Here is a 21,403-nt window from a genome sequence, read left to right as displayed (position 1 = left end):
ATCAAATTGCCAACATCTGCTGTATCATCAAAAAGCAAGAGAATTCCAGAAAAACATCTATTTCTGCTTTATTCACTATGCCAAAGCCTTTGACTGTGTGGATCACAACAAATTGTTCAAGAGATGGGAATACCAGGCCACCTGACCTGCCTCTTGAGAATCTGTATGCAGGTCAGGAAGCAACAGTTAGAACTGGACATGGAACAACAGACTGGTTCCAAATAGGAAAAGGAGTACATCAAGGCTGTATATTGTCACCCTGCTTATTTAACTTATATGCAGAGTACATCATGAGAAACTCTGAGGTGGATGAAGCACAATCTGGAATCAAGATTGCCGGGAGAAACATCAATAACCTCAGATATGCAGATGACCTTTATGGCTGAAAGTGAAGAACAAAAGAACCTCTTGAAGAAAGTTAAAGAGGAGAATGAAAAAGTTGTTTTAAACCTCAACATTCTGAAAACTAGGATCATGGCGTCTGGTCCCATCACTTCATGGCAATAGATTGGGAAACAATGGAAAAAGTGACAGACTTTTTTTTAGCTCCAACATTACTGCAGATGGTGACTGCAGCCATGAAATTAGAAGATGCTTGCTCCTTGGAAGAAAAGTTATGACCAACCTAGACAGCTTCTTAAAAAGCAGAGACATTACTTTGCCAACAAAGGTCCATCTAGTCAAAGCTATGGTTTTTCCTGTAGTCATGTGTGGATGTGAGAGTTGGACTACAAAGAAAGCTGAGTGCCGAAGAATTGATGCTTTTGAATTGTGGTGTTGGAGAAGACTCTTGAGAGTCCCTTGGACTGCAAGGAGATGCAACCAGTCCATCCTAAAGGAAATCAGTCCTGAATATTCACTGGAAGGACTGATGCTGAAGCTGAAACTCCAATACTTTGGACACCTGATCTGAAGAACTGACTCATAAGAAAAAGCCCTGATGCTGGGAAAGTTTGAAAAGGGGAGGAGAAGGGGACAACAGAGGATGGTTGGATGGCATAACTGACCCAATAGGCACGAGTTTGAGTAAACTCTGGGAGCTGGTGATAGACAGGGAGGCCTGGCATGCTGCAGTTCTTGGGGTCACAAAGCGTTGGACACAACTGAGCACCTGAACGGAACTGAACTGGTGGATTGTAGCCCACCAGGCTCCTCTGTCCATTGGATTTCTTAGGCAGAAATACTGGAGTGAGTTCCCATTTCCTTCTTCAGGGTATCTTCCCGACCCAGGGGTTGAACCCAACTCTCCTGCATTGGCAGGGGGATTCTTTACCACTAAGGCACGGGAGAAGCCCATTCTATAAGATACTGTAGTGTTAATGGGAGACAGCATCGTGTTGTGAAAAGGTAATTCATCAAGCATGCAATGACTAAGCATTCACTGCATGTTAGGTTTTTAGATCTTTGTGTTTCTGACTCCCCTTGGCCTTTCCTCATGAGGCTCATGTTTGTGTCCTTTAGAAAACCTTACCCCCTCCTATAATCCTTGGCTGTATATCCCTGCTGCGTGTTCCCACTGCATATTGTGTTAACTTTAATCACAGAAGTTGACATACTTGGTTATAATTACCTACTTTCTTGTTTATCTTAGAATATAAAGCTTTTGAGGGCACTTCAGACCTCAGAACTCTGTCCATGAAAGACAAGCACTGACTATGTAGGACAATTACTAAACCAATTAATTAAATCAGGTAATGTAAGCAAAGCCTCGAGTTCCAACTAACTCCATTTCCTTTGTAAATTCTACACTGACCTCCAGCTAATGAAGAGAGAGTAGCTGAGGGCTCTTGCCTACTCTGCAAGGCTCCCTCTGGCTGGCTCGGACTGACCAAGAAATTTTTGGCCAGATGATGACAATCTTGTAGTCTCTCCTCAATCAGAAATAAATAGGAGAAGTATTAGTCAGTCCCAGCAAGGAGCATGACTAGTTTTAAAATGCATCAACGGAACACTTACATGGACACCGAGGGCACTTGGCATGACCTGATTTCTCTTCTTGAAGTGCAGGATTTGGAACTCACTCCCACAGCCCACCTCAGCTCATGTGGAGCTGCCAAGGCAGATGGAGTACATAGGAAGCTGCAGCAGCACCTGCGGTAGTGTCCCAGCTCCTAGTGCCTCATGCTGCTTCTGCTCATGTGCTTATCTCCATAAATTGCAACCAGGTCCACATTTGGTGAAGTCGTATGTTTTACTGGTTGCCTTGTGACCTTACCTCTCACGGGGCCAAGGGAATGATGGCGAAATGGAGTGACTGGCATGAGCAGCTGCAGAGAGGCTGGTGTGGCCATCCCCTTTGCTGGGGAAAACTCAATTACCACTGATGTCCAGTATCCAATAGGACCAGTTTTTTCCCATAGATACACTGCGAATTTCCCATTCATCACGTGATACTTTTGTAGTAATTTCAAACCTTAAAGAGATGACAAAGAAAGAATACATAGAAATTACTAGGCTTGGGAGCAACTATTGGCCAATTGCTGAAGAAAGTTGAAATAGAATTTTGGATAAAATTAAATTTACTCATTTTGTCATTGTTGTTAAGTCGTTAGGTCGTGTCCGACTCTTTTTGACCCCATGGACTGTAGCCCACCAGGCTCCTCTGTTCACGGGATTTCCCAGGCAAGAATACTAGAATGGGTTGCCATTTCCTTCTCCAGGGGATCTTACTGACCCAGGGATCAAACCCATGTCTTCTGCATTGGCAGGCAGATTCTTTACCACTGAGCCACCAGGGAAGCCCTATTGACATATATTTAGCACATGTTTATTGCATGCCTATATGTGTAAGACATACATTGGGCTATAAAAGAATCAAAGATCTTTGAACTGCAGTGACAGCTCTCAGTGAATTTCGACTAGTCAGTAGTTTGGAAACTGAAAAGAAGTTATTTTCAAAAACCAGTGACACTCCAGCCCAGTTCTCCTCTCTCAGACAATCTGGGTTGAAACTGCTTGCTTCTGCACTTCTCCAGCTCACCAGAGTGATCTTTTATTGAATTCATGGCTGTAGCATGAGCTCGTAGCACATTCTCTTAAAATGTATCCCTTCATGGCTTCTGTCAGCCTTTCTCCCCTAGGCTGGACCTTACTCTGGTTTGTCCCTGCGTTGTCTTGGGTGGAATTTCCTTTTCTCAAACTCAGACAGCCAAGAGGCTAAGGATGCATATCATGTATCCCGGTCCCTTTAGATGTTGTGGTTGTTGTTGCTCAGTCGCTAAGTCATGTCTGACTCTTTGCAACTCCATGAACTGCAGCACGCCAGGCTCCCCTGTCCTTCACTGTCTCCTGAAGTATGCTCAGATTCATATCCATTGACTTGGTGATGTTATATAACCATCTCATCCTCTGCCACCCCTTTCTCCTTTTGCCTTCAATCTTTCCCAGCACCAGGGTCTTTTCCAGTGAGTCAGCTCCTTGAATCGGCCAAAGTATTGGAGTTTCAGCTTCAGCAACAGTGCTTCAAATGAATATTCAGGGTTGATTTCTTGAGGATTGACTGGCTTGATCTCCTTGCTCTCCAAGGGATTCTTAAGAGTCTTCTCCAGAACCACAATTCAAAAACATCAATTCTTTGGTGCTCAGCCTTCTTTATGGTCCAACTGTCATATCTGTACATGACTACTAGAAAAACCATAGCTTTGACTATAATGGACTTTAGTTGGCAAAGGGATGTCTTTGCTTTTTAATATGCTGCCTAGGTTTGTCATAGCTTTCTTTCCAAGGAGCAAGTGTCTTTTAATTTCATGGCTGCAGTCACCATCTACAGTGATTTTGGAGCCCAAGAAAATAAAATCTGCCACTGCATCCATTTTTTTCTCTTCTATTTGCCATGAAGTGATGGGACTGAATGCCATGATCTTAAGTTTTTGAATGTTGAGTTTTAAGCCAGCTTTTTCACTCCCCTCTTTCATCCTCATCAAGAGGCTCTTTTGTTTCTCTTCACTTTCTGTCATTAGAGTGGTGTCATCTGCATATCTGAGGTTGTTGATTATTTTTCCCGTTAGATGAGTAGTTCTCACAGTGTGGTCTGCAGACTTCTAGGGTCTCTTAGATGCTTTCAGTGTATCTGTGAGGTCAAAATGATTTTCATAATGGTACCAAAGACATTGTTTTTTTTTTTTTTTTACTGTGTTGACATTTGCACTGATGGGGTAAGAGCAAAAGTAGATGATATCTTAGCATTTGAGGCAGTACTAGGAGTCCTTGTATTCATCACTGTCATCATTTCACTTAAGAAACAAGATGGTGGTTTCACATAAGAATGTCCTTGACAGAGCAGTAAAAAATTTGTATTTTATTAAATCTATAGCACATATCTTTTAATATTTTGTGTGACAAAATGAAAACACATGTATGTATGGCATTTCGAATGTTTTGAGGAAGCACCTGCACGAGTTTTTGAACTGCAAGCTCAATAAGTGATTTTTTTTCATAGAACATCATTTTTACTTTAAAGACTGACTGACAAACTACAATTATTTAGACTTGGGTATTCAGCAGACATCTTCTAGAAAATGAGCAAAGTGAGCTTGTCACTTCAAGAAAAACAACTGACAGTATTTGTGTATTTTCAAGGGAAAACCAGAAAGTTGCACCTGCCACCATGAATCTGACAACTTCCCAATACTTAAAGATACTGTAAAGAGTGGGACATGATTTAGTGACTAAACAACAACAACAATACTTAACACTTCTCTGATGAGGTCACTGATGATATTAAGGAGTGTGATTTTGTATATCGTACAATCCATGGGGTTGCAAACAGTTGGACATGACTGAGCAACTAACACACACATGCACATGGCTAAATGTGTCAGCATTTAGGAGATCTGCATAATTCATTGAACCAATATTTTCTAAATGACCAGTGTATAATGTAACAGAATCATGCATAGGTTAAAGATCTATCCAAAGTGCAAAAGAGACTGGGGGATTTTAACATAATGAAGCATGAAAAGTTCATGGCTATGATTTCAGATTCCACATTGCAACTTGAGAAACTGTCACTTACTGAGTTTGATGTAGTGTCATGGAATATCCAAAATTATCTGAAGGGCTGTTAAAATACCCTGCCCTTTTCTATGTATCTGTGTGAAGCTAGATCTTCATACACTTCAGTCAACACAGTGTAACACAACAGAATGAATGCAAAAGCACATAAGAGAATCGAGCTGTCTTGTGTTAAGCTCAGACATTAAAGAAATTTAACAGAAGTGCATTTAAAATAGCCAGGACATGGAAGCAACCTAGATGTCCATCAGCAGACAAATGGATAAGAAAGCTGTGGTACATATACACAATGGAATATTACTCAGCCATTAAAAAGAATACATTTGAATCAGTTCTAATGAGGTGGATGAAACTGGAGCCAATTATACAGAGTGAAGTGAGTTAGAAAGAAAAACACCAATATAGTATACTAATGCATATATATGGAATTTAGAAAGATGGTAATGATAACGCTATATGCAAAACAGCAAAAGAGATACAGACGTATAGAACAGTCTTTTGGACTCTGTGGGAGAAGGTGAGGGTGGGATGATTTGAGGGAACAGCATTGAAACATGTATATTCTCATATGTGAAACAGATCATTAATTCAGGTTCGATGCATGAGACAGGGTGCTCAGGGCTGGTGCACTGGGATGACCCAGAGGGGTGGGGTGGGGAGGGAGGTGGGAGGGGGGGTCAGGATGGGGAACACATGTACACCCATGGCTGATTCATGTCAATGTATGGCAAAAACCACTATGATATTGTAAAGTAATTAGCCTCCAATTAAAATAAATAAATTAAAAAAAAATTTAACAGAAATGCAAAAACCATACCACTATGTTCACCAAATTATCTTAGTATCAGAAAATATGGTTATTTTTCATAAAAAATTTGTATTAACATACTATTGGATTGACAAAAAGTTCATTTGGGTTTCCCATAAAAATGAACTTTTTGGCCATCTAAAATTACTGTATTTTAAAATTAATAAATCAATTATATATCTTTTTATTTCTAACATGGTAAATACCAATAGGTAGAACTGACAAGGACAAAACATTTTTTTAGGTCCTCAATTATTTTTGAGAGTGTAAATAAGTGTTTATAACAAAATAGTTGAGAGCTGATGCCTTAGGTTACACACTTTTATATACTAATGATTGACTAAATGAACTTCCAGTTAACTAAAACTTTGGAGGATATCATTCAAATTGGTCCTTCCCTGAAAGGGCATAGTCCTTGATTAATATTCCCGGGTCCCCTGTATCAGCATATCTAGAGCTATGGGAAAACAGATACATTTTTCTGGGTACATGAGACATATTCACATCTGAAATTAAATAATTTCAGTAAAAACACCAATACAGGCAAAGTATTTAGGACCTCAGATTATGAATTCTAATCCAGTTCTCTATTAATGTAGCAATGCCTTAGGCCTAGTTCTACCTTTAAATAGAAAAACTTTTATTTTATCTGTTTGGAATGATATTCTTTCTAAAAGATGTCATATGTTTTTCTGCGTCTAATCAACCTACCACAACGATTCAAATATTTTAAATGACTTGTGATCATTATTATTAATTCCTATTATTTTACTCAAATACAGTAGAGACACTAAGTCCCGTTGAGCATGTGAAAGTTTTTTACACTTTAAATGTATTCTGAGTATTTTTTTTTTTAAGATTTTCATGTACTTTTAAATGTTGGCTTTTACTTTCTTGCTTTGGTGTTGTTTTAACTGTAACATCTTTAACAATGTTTATGTTTGCCTCTCCATTTCTAATTTTCTGTAAACCAAACAAAAAAGCTCATTAGAATTGTATAAAATTGAGCAAATAGACTGAAAAAAGATTCCAGATACTTAGAGTGATATACAGAAGTTTTAGTGAACTGTATTTTTTACTGTATTTTAACCACTCAAAATACTGTTGAGCATACTTACAGGTTTTTTAGATAACTAAATTCTTAATAGATGAGGTATTGCAGCATAATAACCATTTAGTTAATAGTTGGGTGTACAGTTAATAAATATAAACAGAGACTTGAGAAACCCAAATAGTGAGTTCTAGCTCCACTTTTTTCTGAGTCTTCCTGATTATACTACTTATTTATCTAATCTTTTAGGTTTTACATGTGCTTTTTTTAAATGAGGTCTTGAAAAAAAATTTTTTTAATTCTGTGTAAATATTTATAAAAAAGAATGTGCATATAGTTCAAAGCCTTTGTGCAATCTTTCAGAATTTAATCCAACAAAAGTAGACAGGGACATGTCCTACATAAGGCTCCGGTCCATTAGTGTTTTTCTGAAGGAGCTGGGATGTTTACATACTTTGGAAGGAAAGAAGAGCAGAGAATACCATTCCATATTTGTACTTGTTGGTTTTCTAGCATCATGGTGGCTGCTTTATAACAGCTCATAGCACTTACACTGTGGCATCGTTTCTGCCTGTGGAATCACATTGGTATGCAGATTCTGAAGTATGCAGCCCCCATGGATTAAGGCCCTCATTCCTGTCAAAGAGAGTTATTTACTTCGGGAATTTTTCCAAAGTTGCTACCAGGAATACTTTTTACTTTTATGGTGACTTGGTCCCTAAGGATAAAGACAGTCATCCAAAAGGAAAACTTTTTGCCAAGTAGCTGGACATATAGTTTACTGGGCAGAACAGAAAAGTTCCTAATCTTCATCAATTTGAGAACAGATTATTGAGTGTGGATTCCTAGTGTCTACTTGTATTTGCACCCATGACCCGACTCGTATATATAGTTGAAGAATTATTTTCACTAGACAATTCATGTAATTTAATTTCTTATTAAGTTCTTCAATACTGATCAATGCTTTAATTGAGAAAAGCCTTGCTTAATTTTAGGAATTATCTGTTCTTCTTTTAGAACATTTGTCTGGACAACAGTAGATACTGATAATCATTTTACTTTATTCCTTCTAAGTTCTTCACAAACTCATATTAAGTTCCTAGTAAATACGCTACAGTGGCTTTTCGGAAACTTCCTTCCTTGTCCTCAAGATTTAATCCCCCTCTGTTTTTCCTCCTTTATTCTTGGCAGATGGTGACCCCATACAATTTATCTAGTGTAAGTTCCTGCACTGTCTCTTCTATCTGTCTTGAAATATCAGCATTTGTGTCCATCTTTTTTTCCTTTTCTGTATCTGAGAAACAGTTGCCCTTTTACCTCTTGCCCTTTTTTTACCTTCTATGTTTGCCCTTAATTCTATCTTTCTGTATCAGCTCATGGTTCATTTGCAGAAAATAGACATCTCTCTAGTTATTTTAGGGAGAAAAGGAATGTAAGTGCTTATAGAGTTGTTGAAAGCTCTGGAAAGACAGAACCTCCAGAAATGACTTCAGACCACCCTGCAGAACTGGCTATCCAAGGGATTGGCAACATTTGCCACAGTCAGGAAATTAAAGAGTCAGGAAGCTATTGGGCTGGCCCAGCGCTGGGTCTAGGGTTACATACGTTAGCTGTGATCTGGGATTAAGAAGCTGCCAGTAGAACTGCTGTATCCAGAGTAACAATTATCTACCAGGTCTGCAGCAGCAAGATGGATGCCTTACAGTCTAATTCCTCTCTTTGCTTAATTCAGTTTCAAGTCCAAGTTTCTTACAGGTACATCTTCTTGTTGACATTAAATAACACCTAGAACCTAAGCTGAAGGAGAGTCTGGGAAATGTTATTTTATCTCCTTTGCCTCTGCTGCACACAAGACACATTCCAAGGGGCTTGAGACAAAAGTCAAGCAATCCATTCAACTGTTTGCCAGTCTTTTCTACTGACTTTTGATTTACTCAGTTACTAGTTTTATTTCTTATTTATTTATCCCAGTCTAGATATTTCCTCAACCTTTTTTTCCATTTCACTGTTTGAATTTCTGCACTAAATTCCAAGATTTTTTTACCTACTACTATTAATATTTTTCTTGGGTTATTATTATTTTTATTACATGGTGTGCTGGTCTTTATTGTTTTCTTTTGCCTTGTCATCCTGAAACTGTTATATTCCTATTGATTTCCAAAAATATTGTGCCACCATAAACATGACTTCCTAACAACTTGTGAACTCAGTTTTGGTACTAGAAAACCCCTCATCAGGGGTTGAGATTGGACTTTGGAATTTGGATAGGAAACTCATTAAAAGTGGGATTATTTGCTAATTTCTAAAACCTTAACCATACATCATTGGTCTTTCTGTACCTTCCACTGACCATTCTGACCATTTTTCTGGACAGCTGATGAATACAGGATTACCTAAGTCTTCAGTTTAAGAGCCACTTGGGGTGAGGGAATGCTTATTAAATTTTGTCTCAGAAGTATGAGGTAAGTTTTGCCAAAAGCCTGAAGTGGAAAACTGAAGAAGGGCTGGGGCTTCAGAAGGAGCTGCTAGATCATAGACTACTTTCCAAATTCCATCAAAATGTTTTTACTTGTCTGAGATCATGTCTCTTATCCTGTCTTGGTTATCTTTAGGCCCCAAGACTTTATTTTATGGATTAAGAATAGCCTTGCATGGGATAGGCTTATTTATACTAATTTTCTCTTTCCTTTTCATGTATTTTAATACAAATAGTAGTGGAATTTAAGGAGGAGATTGTCTTGGTTCTGCCACTTACTCTAACATCTTTCAAGTGGACTTGTCAATGAACTGCATGTGAAAATACAGCCCATGAGTCAAGATTTAGTTTTGCTAACAGGAATCTGACACAACTGATATGTCATATACACAATACAGACTAGTTTAAGTACAAGGTTCTATGAGAACTCAAATCTTGTACTTGCTTTCTAGTCAGCTCTGGAAGATGCGGAAATCAAGCAATAGTAAGTTAATAGAAAAGGAACTTCTTAAAATTTTACCAGGGAATTATTTATCACAAAAGTAAATAAGCATAGCTGATACTCTTCTCAGATTTTATTTACAAAGTGAAATAATGTTAAATTTCTCAAAGAAGCCATAAGTTTACATTCACTTGGTGTCAGTAAAATAAATCTTACCTGACATGGGTTAAGAGGTTGTAAGCAATAGAACATAGTATTTTGTAAATATTTACATCACAGTATTTCTCTTAGTTATGTATCTGATTAAATTGAGAGACACTGAAGGGGAAAATAGTATTTATGGACAGAACCTCACTCATGTGATTAATGTATTAGGTGTGGAATGAGGTCTCTAAGGGAATGTTTTCAAAGAGAGGTAATTATATCACATGCTCACATAAGTATGTTGTACCAAATCATAGTTTGTAGAAGACAGTTTTACTCAATTCTGAATCTGTAACATATTATTTTACAAATAGTCATAACACTGACTATTTAAAAATTAAAGATTGAAAAATCTTTAAAGATTAATATATATAAAACTCTTAAAATAATAAAAGAGGAAGAAGGAAAACAAAATAAACAAAATCTGTGTTTCTCAACACTGGTTTATAGACTGACCAGGCAAGTTTTTCTCTTTCTCTAGTCTTTTCCATTTCCTCCCTGACTGTACGCACTTTATGTCAATTGTTTTTACACTCCTCCTCTCTCTCTCTTCATTCTAGGGTTCATGGTATAGAATTTAGACTATTGATGAGGAAGGCAATTTATGTGGTGGTTTAGTTGCCAAGTCGTATCCAACTCTTGCGACCCCATGGACTATAGCCCTCCAGGCTCCTCTTTCCCTAGGATTTTCCAGGCAAGGATACTGGAGTGGGTCGCCATTCCCTTCTCCAGGGGATCTTCCTGACCAGGGATCAAACCCAGGTCTCCTGCACTGCAGGCAGATTCTTTACCAAATGAGCTACCAGGGAATCCCTGTGATTAAAAATACAAGCTCTGAAGTCAGAATTCCTGTGTACAATTTCTGGTCCTAGCTGCATAATTTTAGTCAAAGCATCTCACTTTTCTAAGTCTCTGTTTTCCTCTCCATAAAAGTGAGGGTAATGACAGTCCATCAGAACACATACAAGTAGAAGTACATTTATACTTCTCATCAAAGTTTTCTAGAGATACATGATTCAAGGAAGAAAAGGGCTTAGTACAATAAGTGCTCAATTTTAAAAAGCCACTAATATTTACATATTTATATTATTACTTCTGCTGGGAGACAGTAAATAGGTTGGTCTTCTTCCACAATTCAATTATGAAATATGTACTTACAGAGGAAAAGACAGATAAAAAATTATTTATCTTAGATTATGACGAGCTAATACCAAGTATATGTATGAAAACTGAAAATAAATCCAAATATTTTCAAACATCTTATAGACAAAGTACTAACACTACAATTTTTCTTTCTACTTGGCATGTTCTGTGTGTGTAGGAAATCAATGCATTCTTATTCAGTAATCCCTTCTTAAGCACCTCTGTGAGCTGTATGTGCATCATGCAACTTAACATATACTATTTCTAATCCTTATTAACCCTCAAGAGAGATCAAATTTATTAGTTTTATTTTACATTTTGGAAAACTAGAGCTTAAGGAGGTAATGCAACTCATCTAACTAAGTTCAGAGGGTTAGTAAGTGCTGGGGCCACACATCCAAAACCTGTGCCTTCTTTCATCAGAGTTGGTGTTATTTTCCACTAGGACACATATTTTATGAATCTAGGCCTAATGGCCTGAGGAGAAGACTGGTTGATAAATTCATTCATAGAGATTCAGCATTGTAAATGTTAATGGTTTTTATGTCCAAACTTACTCTTTTTACTGACAAAGTATTTCATTTTAACAACTAAGAATATTTTCAGAGGTCAGAATTTTTACTCAGATTCATAATAATGCAGTTATACAAGTTAGAAAAATACATAATTGTATACATAAGGTAAAGATCTTTTATACACTAATAAATGTTTATTCTTCATAATACACCTATGAGCAGAATCATATTGGTGAAGCTGGTGATTGCAAGGGATATGTTTGGGCACAATTGACTCTGGCAGATAACCTTTGTTTAGTTTAGTCCTATTAAAAATAGAGAAAGAGTAGTCCTTTAGAAAAGCCCTTGTGGCAAGGAAAGTATCACCATATTTAACATGGTTCATGAGGGAAAAATATTTCCTGCTGTTCAGATAATTGTAAAAGGTCAACTAAACACAATCATAGCAGTTGATTCCAAATGTTGACCTCAGAATGTACGCTCTGAAGGAATGCTAATGGCTCCTACCATAGTGCTTTTGCTTATTTGGATTCCACTAAAAGCTCCACTTGACAAGCACAATGATGAACTGCACTTTTCCCATCAAGCAACACATGTTTGGATGATAGACAGCTCTGTTAAGTTGGAGATTTGTTTATCTTCCAAGAACCAATTTTTCATCTTACTTTGCAAACCCATGAAGCTGCTTAAAACTCATATAACTTATTACTGATAAATGGAACATCAGCTTCAATATTGACCTCAGGGAAGGGGATACAGGATATACTGACACATCTGTTTTATCAACATAAAACCTCTTAGGTCTTCAAAGGATGAATTTTCTGTTCATATTCTAGTACATGTGACTCCACTGAATGAACAATTTTATGCTTCAAAAATATGTTTTAGTATCTTTTTTGTTATCTATTTTTAATCTATTTTATTATCTTTAAAAAATTAAATTTAAATAAATGAAATATGAATAACTCTATCCCTAACTTATATGTTCATTGTTGAGTATTATTTTATCCTTGACTTATTAACAACTCTCTCATGATTCTCCCTTATAATAATTTCACACAAGACAACAAGATAAATATATCTGGCAGTCAATAAACAGATATTTTTCAAAACTGGTTAACTATTCTTTTCCTCATTGCCTTGGCTGCAGCCTTAAAAACTTGGAAATATTGAATTCATTTAATTTTTGCAATAAATTGTTGTCTGCTTTCAGGAAAGAAGGAATGAGATTGATTTTTTCAGAAAAGGGGAAGACCTTCTTATAATTTATGACAATAAAAGAATAGACCCTCCCAGAACAAAACTAACTGAAACACTTCAAATTTCATTAGCATCATTGTTCTGGCACTTAAAGATATGCTTCTGCCTCCAGGAGTATCATGTAAAATGTAAATGCACATGGAGATATAAACTTTAAAGCTATACCAGTCAGCAAATTAATTATCATTTAAGACCTTAGCAAGAATTAATGGGCAACTGTTAGAGATAAACTGAAATACATTTCGTGCCCAATCAGAAGTGAACCTGGCTATGAAAACACTCTTTAAGACGTGCTGCTCAGCTGGTTCTGAGCTCTTTGGACTCATAATCTTGAGTTTAATAGTCAAACAGGGATCCCTTTGGTGGAAAATAGATAGAAGATGATCTTAAAGTATTCTTAACTTTCAGATTGTGTGATCATGATATATGATTCATTAAAAACCATTAAATTCACATTTTAAAATGAAATGTAAACATATTAGTATCATTTAGTATCACCAGCAGAAAATAGGTGGCATATTCAAAGGAGTAATTAAAGATAATATAGTACAGGCTCGTGGAAATCAACAAATGAAAATGAAGCACCCAGAGGTCAAGAGCAGGAAGCTATTATTACCCTTAGGTCTGAAGATGGAAGGAAGTGGTGTGTGTTATTGGAACACAACAAGAGTTAAGGCATGGTAGAGTGACAAACAGACAGGAGCTCTGATTGTCTACATCGAGGGACAAAGCCATGGCCAAACCGTGGCCCAGAGGTCCAGCAGGGAGAGCATTTCCCTGCCCTGTCATTTCCCTTGCTCTTTATCTCTCGTTGGAGCTTCCTGTTGATCAAAGCCAACCAGGAGTCAGCATGCAAGGGAACTTGGCCACTGCAGTCTCTAGAGGCCAGAAAGCAGAGCCAGAGAGGGTAGAGAATGGGCTGAGGGAGAATGACTAGCACAACATTTTACCATAATCATAATTACACAGAATGTTAACCTTCAGGAAGAACTGAATGCTATTCCCCACTAAGGACTGGTGGGAGCTCTCTGCTGCTATTCTACTCCTCTGAATTTCTCTTCTTCTAGTATCTGAACGTTCTCTTCTAGGTTTTTAGTCAGTTCTTGTTCCACTGAATCTGTGCTAGGATATGATGTAGTCCTTAAGCAGTGCTGTTTTTATTTTTTGCAAAATAATCTTTTTTTTCTTCCTTTTTCGCTAAAGTTTGCTTATTATCAAGTCTTGAATAACTGATTTCAATGAAGGATTTTTCCCTTTGACTAATTCTTAACACCCTGCTGCCTAATTTCCCCCATTTTATTGGAAGGGCTTTCATCAGTTTATTGAGCTGTATAGCTCTCTCCTTAAACTCATTGTCCTGCCCTACATCTCCTTCTTACAGCTGGTGTTCCACCCACACTGTCAATGAGAAGGCTTTTAAAATTTATTTTAATGAGAGAAGCCATGTTCTGATTAGATCAAGCTTCACAGTATGAAATAATTATTTTTAATGTATAACTAAGTTAAACATCTGTCTTCGCCATTCTTCACTCTTCTTTATTTCATTATTCTAGTTCCTTCACCATAGATTTACTTTCTTTCTTGTCTATTTACCTAGAAAGCTATGAATTGAATGTTTGACAGTATGGTAATGTAATAAATTGTAACAGGGGTGGAGAAGTGTTTAAGATCGTCTTATAGGTTAACAGGTGAATTAAAAATCAGGGCTGATTTTACTTTGCAGATCTATTTACTACTCCCAAGTAAAAATTTCTCCAAGACAGTGGCACATTTCTTTTACAAGTTATATAATTCTACTTATTGCCTCCTTTTTCACTCCACCCAGATCAGAAGCCAGAGCAAAGCCTCCGGGTCCGGGCTCTGTGAGGGGGATGAAGTGGTTTCTATCAATGGCAACCCTTGTGCAGACCTCACCTACCCAGAAGTCATCAAGCTCATGGAGAGCATAACAGACTCTCTCCAAATGCTCGTCAAAAGGTAAAAAGATTTGTTGGAATATTTATTTTCTCTTGAAGCTACATGGCAACGATTACAGCTCCTACTATCATATAAACTGTTCTCTATGGGGAAATGAGGGTGCTCTGTATGTCAGTATAAACAGGAAAACCATAGTGTTTGGAAAATGGTAATTCTAATCAGCTGAATTTTCTGGTTAATTGAGAATTAATTTGAAAAGTTTGTTTCAAGAACTTTGTTGAAAATCTTAGGTATTTTGGACTACTTCCTTAGGAAGCTCAGTATATTGAGCGTAATATACTACTTCTAGGTCAAGATTGGAGAAAGCAATGGCAACCCACTCCACTACTCTTGCCTGGAAAATCCCATGGATGGAGGAGCCTGGTAGGCTGCAGTCCATGGGGTTGGGAAGAGTGGGACATGACTGAGCGACTTCACTTTCACTTTTCACTTTCATGCATTGGCGAAGGCAATGGCAACCCACTCCAGTGTTCTTGCCTGGAGAATCCCAGGGATGGCAGAGCCTGGTGGGCTGCCGTCTGTGGGGTTGCACAGAGTCGGACATGACTGAAGCGACTTAGCAGCAGCAGCAGCAGGTCAAGATTAATTATCATCACTAAATGATAATTCTTAGATTTATAGATTAATTTAAAATGTTTACATGTTAAAATGTTAAACTGTGTAATATTTATTTGAATAGAAAGAGGATGCCTAAGAGAAGGAAAAGAATCAAGAAACCCTTAAAAGCAGCCTGATTTCTATTGCAAAAAAACAACAACAATATTTAGATATGGGCAAAAGCTAATGGTTAAAATAAAGGTTTTGGACTGTCAATGCAAATAGCTTGTCAATTTGATCTCTCCAAAAGCTACCCTCCTCACCTAATTGATTAAACATGCAGAAGTCAACCTTTAACATAAAAACAAAACAATGAGGGTCATCACAAAGAAACTACAGTATCAACATTTTCACCATGTACAAATCATAGTTTAGTCCATATGAACCTTGTAAGTGAGGCCCTGACCATGGCACTACAATGGATCCACAAAGGAAATCTCTGTTTTTCTAGATAACAGCCTTCAGAAAGACAAGAGAGGACTTTTCACACAGAATTTCAAAACCTTCTAGGAGTTTTGCCTTAACTCTGCAGAAAAGACTACATAACAGCATTGTTGGTGGTGGTTGCTAAGTCATGTCTGACTCTTGTGACCTTATAGACTGTAGCCCATGAGGCTCCTCTGTCCTTGGGATTTTCCAGGCAAGAATCCTGAGGTGGGTTGCCATTTCCTTCTCCAGGGGATCTTCCTGACCCAGGGATAAAACCCATGTCTCCTACATTGCAGGCGGATTATTTACCACTGAGGGGCTTCCCTGGTGGCTCAGATGGTAAATAATTCACCTGCAATGCAGGAGATCTGGGTTCTATCCCTGGGTAAGAAAGATCCCCTGGAGAAGGGAATGTCAATCTACTCTAGGATTCTTACCTGGGAATTCCCAAGGACAGAGGAGCCTGGCAGGCTACAGTCCATAGGGTTGCAAAGAGTTGACACACAGAGAGACTAACACTTTTACTTACTTTCACTTTCTTTACCACTGAGTCATCTAAGAAGCCACATACAGTGCTACCCCTCTGGTAATCATTCAGTATGATTCCATTTCTATACAAACACGAACTTACTTTGGCCAAAATTTTGTGAAAATAAAGAAATCTCACAATTCTCTCACAGTCTCCCATCTAAACATTTACCCTCAAGTCCAGTGTGTAAGCCACTGAGATCCTACTTATTTATAAAGCTGCCATTTGCTTTTTCAAGGGATCTAATAGAAACCTTGTTAAGTGTAGTCACAGTATTGGCCATTGTTACATTTAAATCTCTGAGGTATTTGAAGTTCTGTCTTTGTAAAGGTTTAATCACATCCAAAGTAGGAGAAAAACTTTTTCTAATTTATTCCTCTTTAGTGTCTTTGCTGATTTAATGAGGCCAATCTCTTCAGAACACACTTGTAGTGTGGAACATCCCCTACTAGTTCTTGTTTTGATGACTGTCATTGGGAAAGTCCTTGGTGGTTTAAAGCTGAGTCTTAGGTACATATTTACTTTTAGAAGTAAATGGACTAGTTCTCTGCTACTTTTAATAATTGGAATCTTGATTATTACTATTTTATCTTAAGTATTTTTATTTTTACAAAATAAATAAATAGTTGCAGAGATTTTAAATGAAATCTCAAATTAAAATCATCCCCAAAGTAATTATTATCATCATCACCACCACCCCTACAAATCTGGATATATGAACATTGTTTCCTGGAATTAAATATTTCTCTTGCTCATGTAACTGTCATCTGTCCCTAGAGGACAAGTGATTTACTTTTCCTGGGCTATTTCCCAGAGATAGCTGGGTCAGACTATCCTAAAATCTTCAACATTGTCTCTATTATTGTAAATTTTATTTAAATGTTTTATATATATACATATATATATATACACACACACATATAATTATGAGACATAAATTTTGGAATTAAGTACCTATGTGCACTGAATGGAAATGAGCATTTTAAGGTATAAAGGTTTATTTAACCTCTAGTTCTTTTATGATTTTTACTCATGTATATCTAGCCATTTTATTTTGGCTGCCAATAAATGTTAATGTTTATCTGACCCATTTGCCTGTATTACAGACTGTAAAGCTGGAATGAATTCAAGCTACTCTTTTCTCAGCTTCATAATTTATTGCTAATATAATTCAAAGTGATTTAATCTACTTCCATCTCAAGGCCTTCCTAAATTCTGCCCTTTTGAAACTCTCAAATTTCAGTTGCATAGAGTGTATTCATCACTTCTTATATAAGAAATATTTAATTTGCTTTCATCATGTTTTAAAAATACCATAATGGGTTTTTTGTGGGTTTTTTTGCTATTACCAGGAAGCTCTACAGATTATTTGCACAGAGAAAGCTGCACTTCATTTGATTGTTAGTTTGTGCTTTGTTTACTTTTGTTTTGCTAAATTCAGTGGAAAGCAAAGTCAAGAGTAATTATTTTGAATATTGGTCTTAAATTTCACTACCACATAAATTCTAAGGTGAATTCCTTTGAGTAGAATAGAAGTATGGGTTCACTCCCTTCAATAGATAACCCTGCATTAGATAGGATACTTTTGAGGGAAAAAGAATGGGGCTGAGATAGATGCTACTTACTGCTTCTTTAAAAAATTTACAAATGTAAGAAATGAAAGCATCTCCTACAGCTGTTCTGTGAATGATGCTTCTCTTCTAAAAGCAGTTAGAGTTTAAATTAGAGTTTCATGCAAGAAGTCATTTAACCCTTAACTGACTTTGCTTCTTGCAAACACGAATTTGCAAAACCAGCTGGGAACGGTTAAGGTCAAAAAAAAAAGACTGTGGTGAACAGCTGTGGGCTCCTTACCTGAGCGATTAAGGAACAGTTTGACTTCAGAGATCCTATAAGGACAACGCTCCAAGTGACAAGTTCAAATAGAGAAGGGGAGACATTTCAGATTATAAATACTCCATGACTCAATGATTCATTGCAGCATGGAAAGGATTTCTCTTTGCACAAGAGTACTGGGCTGGGGTCCACTTATTACAAAACACATGCTCATTGGAGCTTAAAAAACAGCTTCTATTTCATTCCTTTCAAGAAAGCACAGCCTCTAAAAGGATTACTTAAGTTATCTGTATACTAATATTGCTCTGAAGCTGCTGAATATGTTTACGTAACTTTATAATGTCCAGACCTAACTCAGTCAATGAGACATTACACTGCTTTGTCATATTATAACAAGCATGATTATTTGAAAACAACCCAATAATTATAGATGAAGGGTATCCATATAGCTATAACCTATGCTTTAAAAAAAAAGAAAAAAAAGTGAATTTAGGATGGATTTTGGTTTTATAAACTTTTGTGAGCATTTTTGCTTTGCTTTACAGACAAGTTTATTTGGACGATCTTTAAATAATAATATAAACATGTTGCCGAGTTCTGTTTTCAAATATGTTGCAGTTGACATTTAGGAGGAAATATTTTTACTGTATTGTGTATTAGACATCATACAAGTGTCAGGAAGTTCTTTGGCATGTATAACACACTCTGATTTAACTGTCTGGACTAATTTTCCTGTGTGCAGACCATCCAGTGGAATAAGTGAAACTTCGATCTCTGAAACTGAAAACAAAAACCATGAGAATGTCACCCATGAAGGGTATGTGGAAAGTACCACTCTGCAGATTCGACCAGCCACAAAGAGCCAGTACAGAGAGTTCTACCTTGTCCCCGTCAAGAGTGGAGCTCCCCTAGCTGAGGATCAAGCAAGTGGTGCTGGCTTTTCTGGGAGCATAAAAGAAGAAACAGGCCTGGCCCCTCACACGTCTGACTCTGAAAGTGGATGCTTACCAGAGGAGATTATCTTAAGTGAGAAGGCAGAAGAGGGGCGGCCGGGCACTGTGGTTGAGCTGCAACTGTCCCTGTCACAAGAGAGACACCAGGGCACGGGTGCCGCTGTAGTGGCTCTCCCGGGAGCAGAAAAATCTAAGTCTCCTGACCTAGAGCCTGATTTACAACACGACGGGATTGTCCACATAAATTCTGCCCCCACTAGTGAGAAAGAGGATCCTCCTCTGAGGTCCAGCAAGATAATCCAGATCTCCAGTGGCCAGGAGCTGAGAGTGATCCAGGGAAATGAAGCGGCAGACACAGGGCTGCCCCGCGTGGAGGTGATCTTCGACTGCTCTGACAGGCAGAAGACGGAAGGGTGCAGGCTTCAGGCAGCAAAGGGGTGTGTGGATTCTCCCGTGGAAGGAGGGCAGTCAGAAGCACCTCCTTCTCTGGTATCCTTTGCAGTCTCATCAGAAGGCACAGAGCAGGGAGAAGATCCACGCTCAGAAAGGGATCACAGCAGACCTCACAAGCACAGAGCACGCCACGCACGTAAGTCCTGCCATGGGAGCCACTGCTGGGCACTTGGAAGGGGCTTGGGGGTTAGGGCATTTTGCTGCGGGTTCGCCTGCCTGGATTTTTTCTTTTTAATGTTTTTCTTATGTCTCTCATTGGCTTTTTTTTTTTTTTTTAATTAATGCACAAAATAACAAACATAAAATTGTAGAAAACACCAATTTCTGAACTGGAAGTAATAAGTCTTAACTTTGTAGTAGATTTGAATGTTTTAAATGCACTTTCTTTTATTCCTAAAGACACAGGGACTGTTAAAGAAAATAGTAAAGTTAATGTGCCTTTTTTGATTTGTCTCATATTCCATATTAAAATAGCATTTGAGAGTCTTTGAAGTCATGTGGACGCTGAGTTTAAATGTCAAAAACTGTTGAGTTTGCTGCAGAGAGGTGTCTTTAAAATACAGGCTCAACCACTGATATTAAAAGCAGATCCTCGTTTTGAAAAAAAATCATTGTGCAGCATGATGATGCTTGCAGAAGTGAGTTTGATGGACAAGGACATGTGGAATACTGAGCAGTTACATGATCCTCTCCGTTTTGTTAAGTCTTCACTAGACTGCAAAGCATCTCATCTACCTTCTAGACACAGAAGTCAATCCCCAAGGCCATGTGAAGTCATTTAAATGTCTCCCAACTCAAGACATATTTTAAAATCAAGGCCTTTTATGGTGTTTTGTTTTACCCAGGAGAGTGATTACAGAAAGGTGAATGAAGATAGGAATGGCAGTTGGGTTTTATGATTTCTGTAATTTTCTTTCATGTACTTTTTAAAAACAAATTTGGAATTTCATTTAGGCATTTGAAGAGGTAAAGGTTGACTGTCAAAGGCACTTGATTGTATGAGTGATACACAACAGTAATGATCTTGGTTATTCAAAGTAGTATATTAATTCTCCTAACTATTGTTATTCCTTTTAAAGCATATTTTTAGCATAACCATGTGTAGCTGAACTGACAAGTGCTGTTAATCATTCCTTATACTTTAAGCATCTGTATGCATCTTCACATTTATAGCATATTAAACAAGTGTATTAAGGCAGCACTCACATACTTTACATGTTGGCAGTGAAGTTAGCAACAACTGTGCAACTGTGACTGTCAATTTAGTAGTAAGTTGTATAACACTAGTCAAAAAAGGAATTACATTTAGGAATGACTATGCTTTTTACTGTTTTCTCTAAGTAAAATTTGATTACCAGTGAATATCTGTAATTTTGTTATAAAACTATTTTGATTCTATTTTATTTTTTAAAAATTAACCATTAAGTCTGATTTTTACCCCAGTCACAAACAGAGATAATTTTCAATCAAAAAAAATTTTTTTTAATGTCTGAAATTTTTATTTAACTCTTTTGAGGAATTAAAAAATTATTTGTGAATCAGGCTTATTTTTACCATTGATAGTGCTATAAGTTAACTTGCCACCAATTTATTTTTTATAACAATAATAATATTAAAATTTTAAATATAAATTTCTGTTATTCTAAAACTGTCAGGTTCTCATTTTACATGATTTAATTTCTGTATCATTTCTACCCATAGCTGTAAAGGTTACTAG

General features: G+C 37.2%; 1 protein-coding gene across 2 annotated transcripts in view; it reads left to right on the top strand.

Annotated features, from left to right (window-relative positions):
- The window catches only part of SYNPO2 (synaptopodin 2), a 196,172-nt gene that overhangs the window by 138,575 nt on the left and 36,194 nt on the right, over nt 1–21,403 (top strand). For both annotated transcript variants that reach the window (XM_081493147.1, XM_081493156.1), the window contains exons 2-3: nt 14,738–14,889; nt 19,023–19,822. In XM_081493147.1, coding sequence (XP_081349273.1) covers nt 14,738–14,889; nt 19,023–19,822 — 952 coding nt within the window. The remainder of the gene's footprint in view (nt 1–14,737; nt 14,890–19,022; nt 19,823–21,403) is intronic.

The sequence above is a fragment of the Giraffa tippelskirchi genome, chromosome 1 (assembly GCF_054371585.1).
Source record: "Giraffa tippelskirchi isolate mGirTip1 chromosome 1, T2T-mGirTip1v1.2.pri, whole genome shotgun sequence".
In the NCBI taxonomy this organism is placed as follows: domain Eukaryota; kingdom Metazoa; phylum Chordata; class Mammalia; order Artiodactyla; family Giraffidae; genus Giraffa; species Giraffa tippelskirchi.
This window is presented reverse-complemented; position numbering and strand designations above follow the sequence as displayed.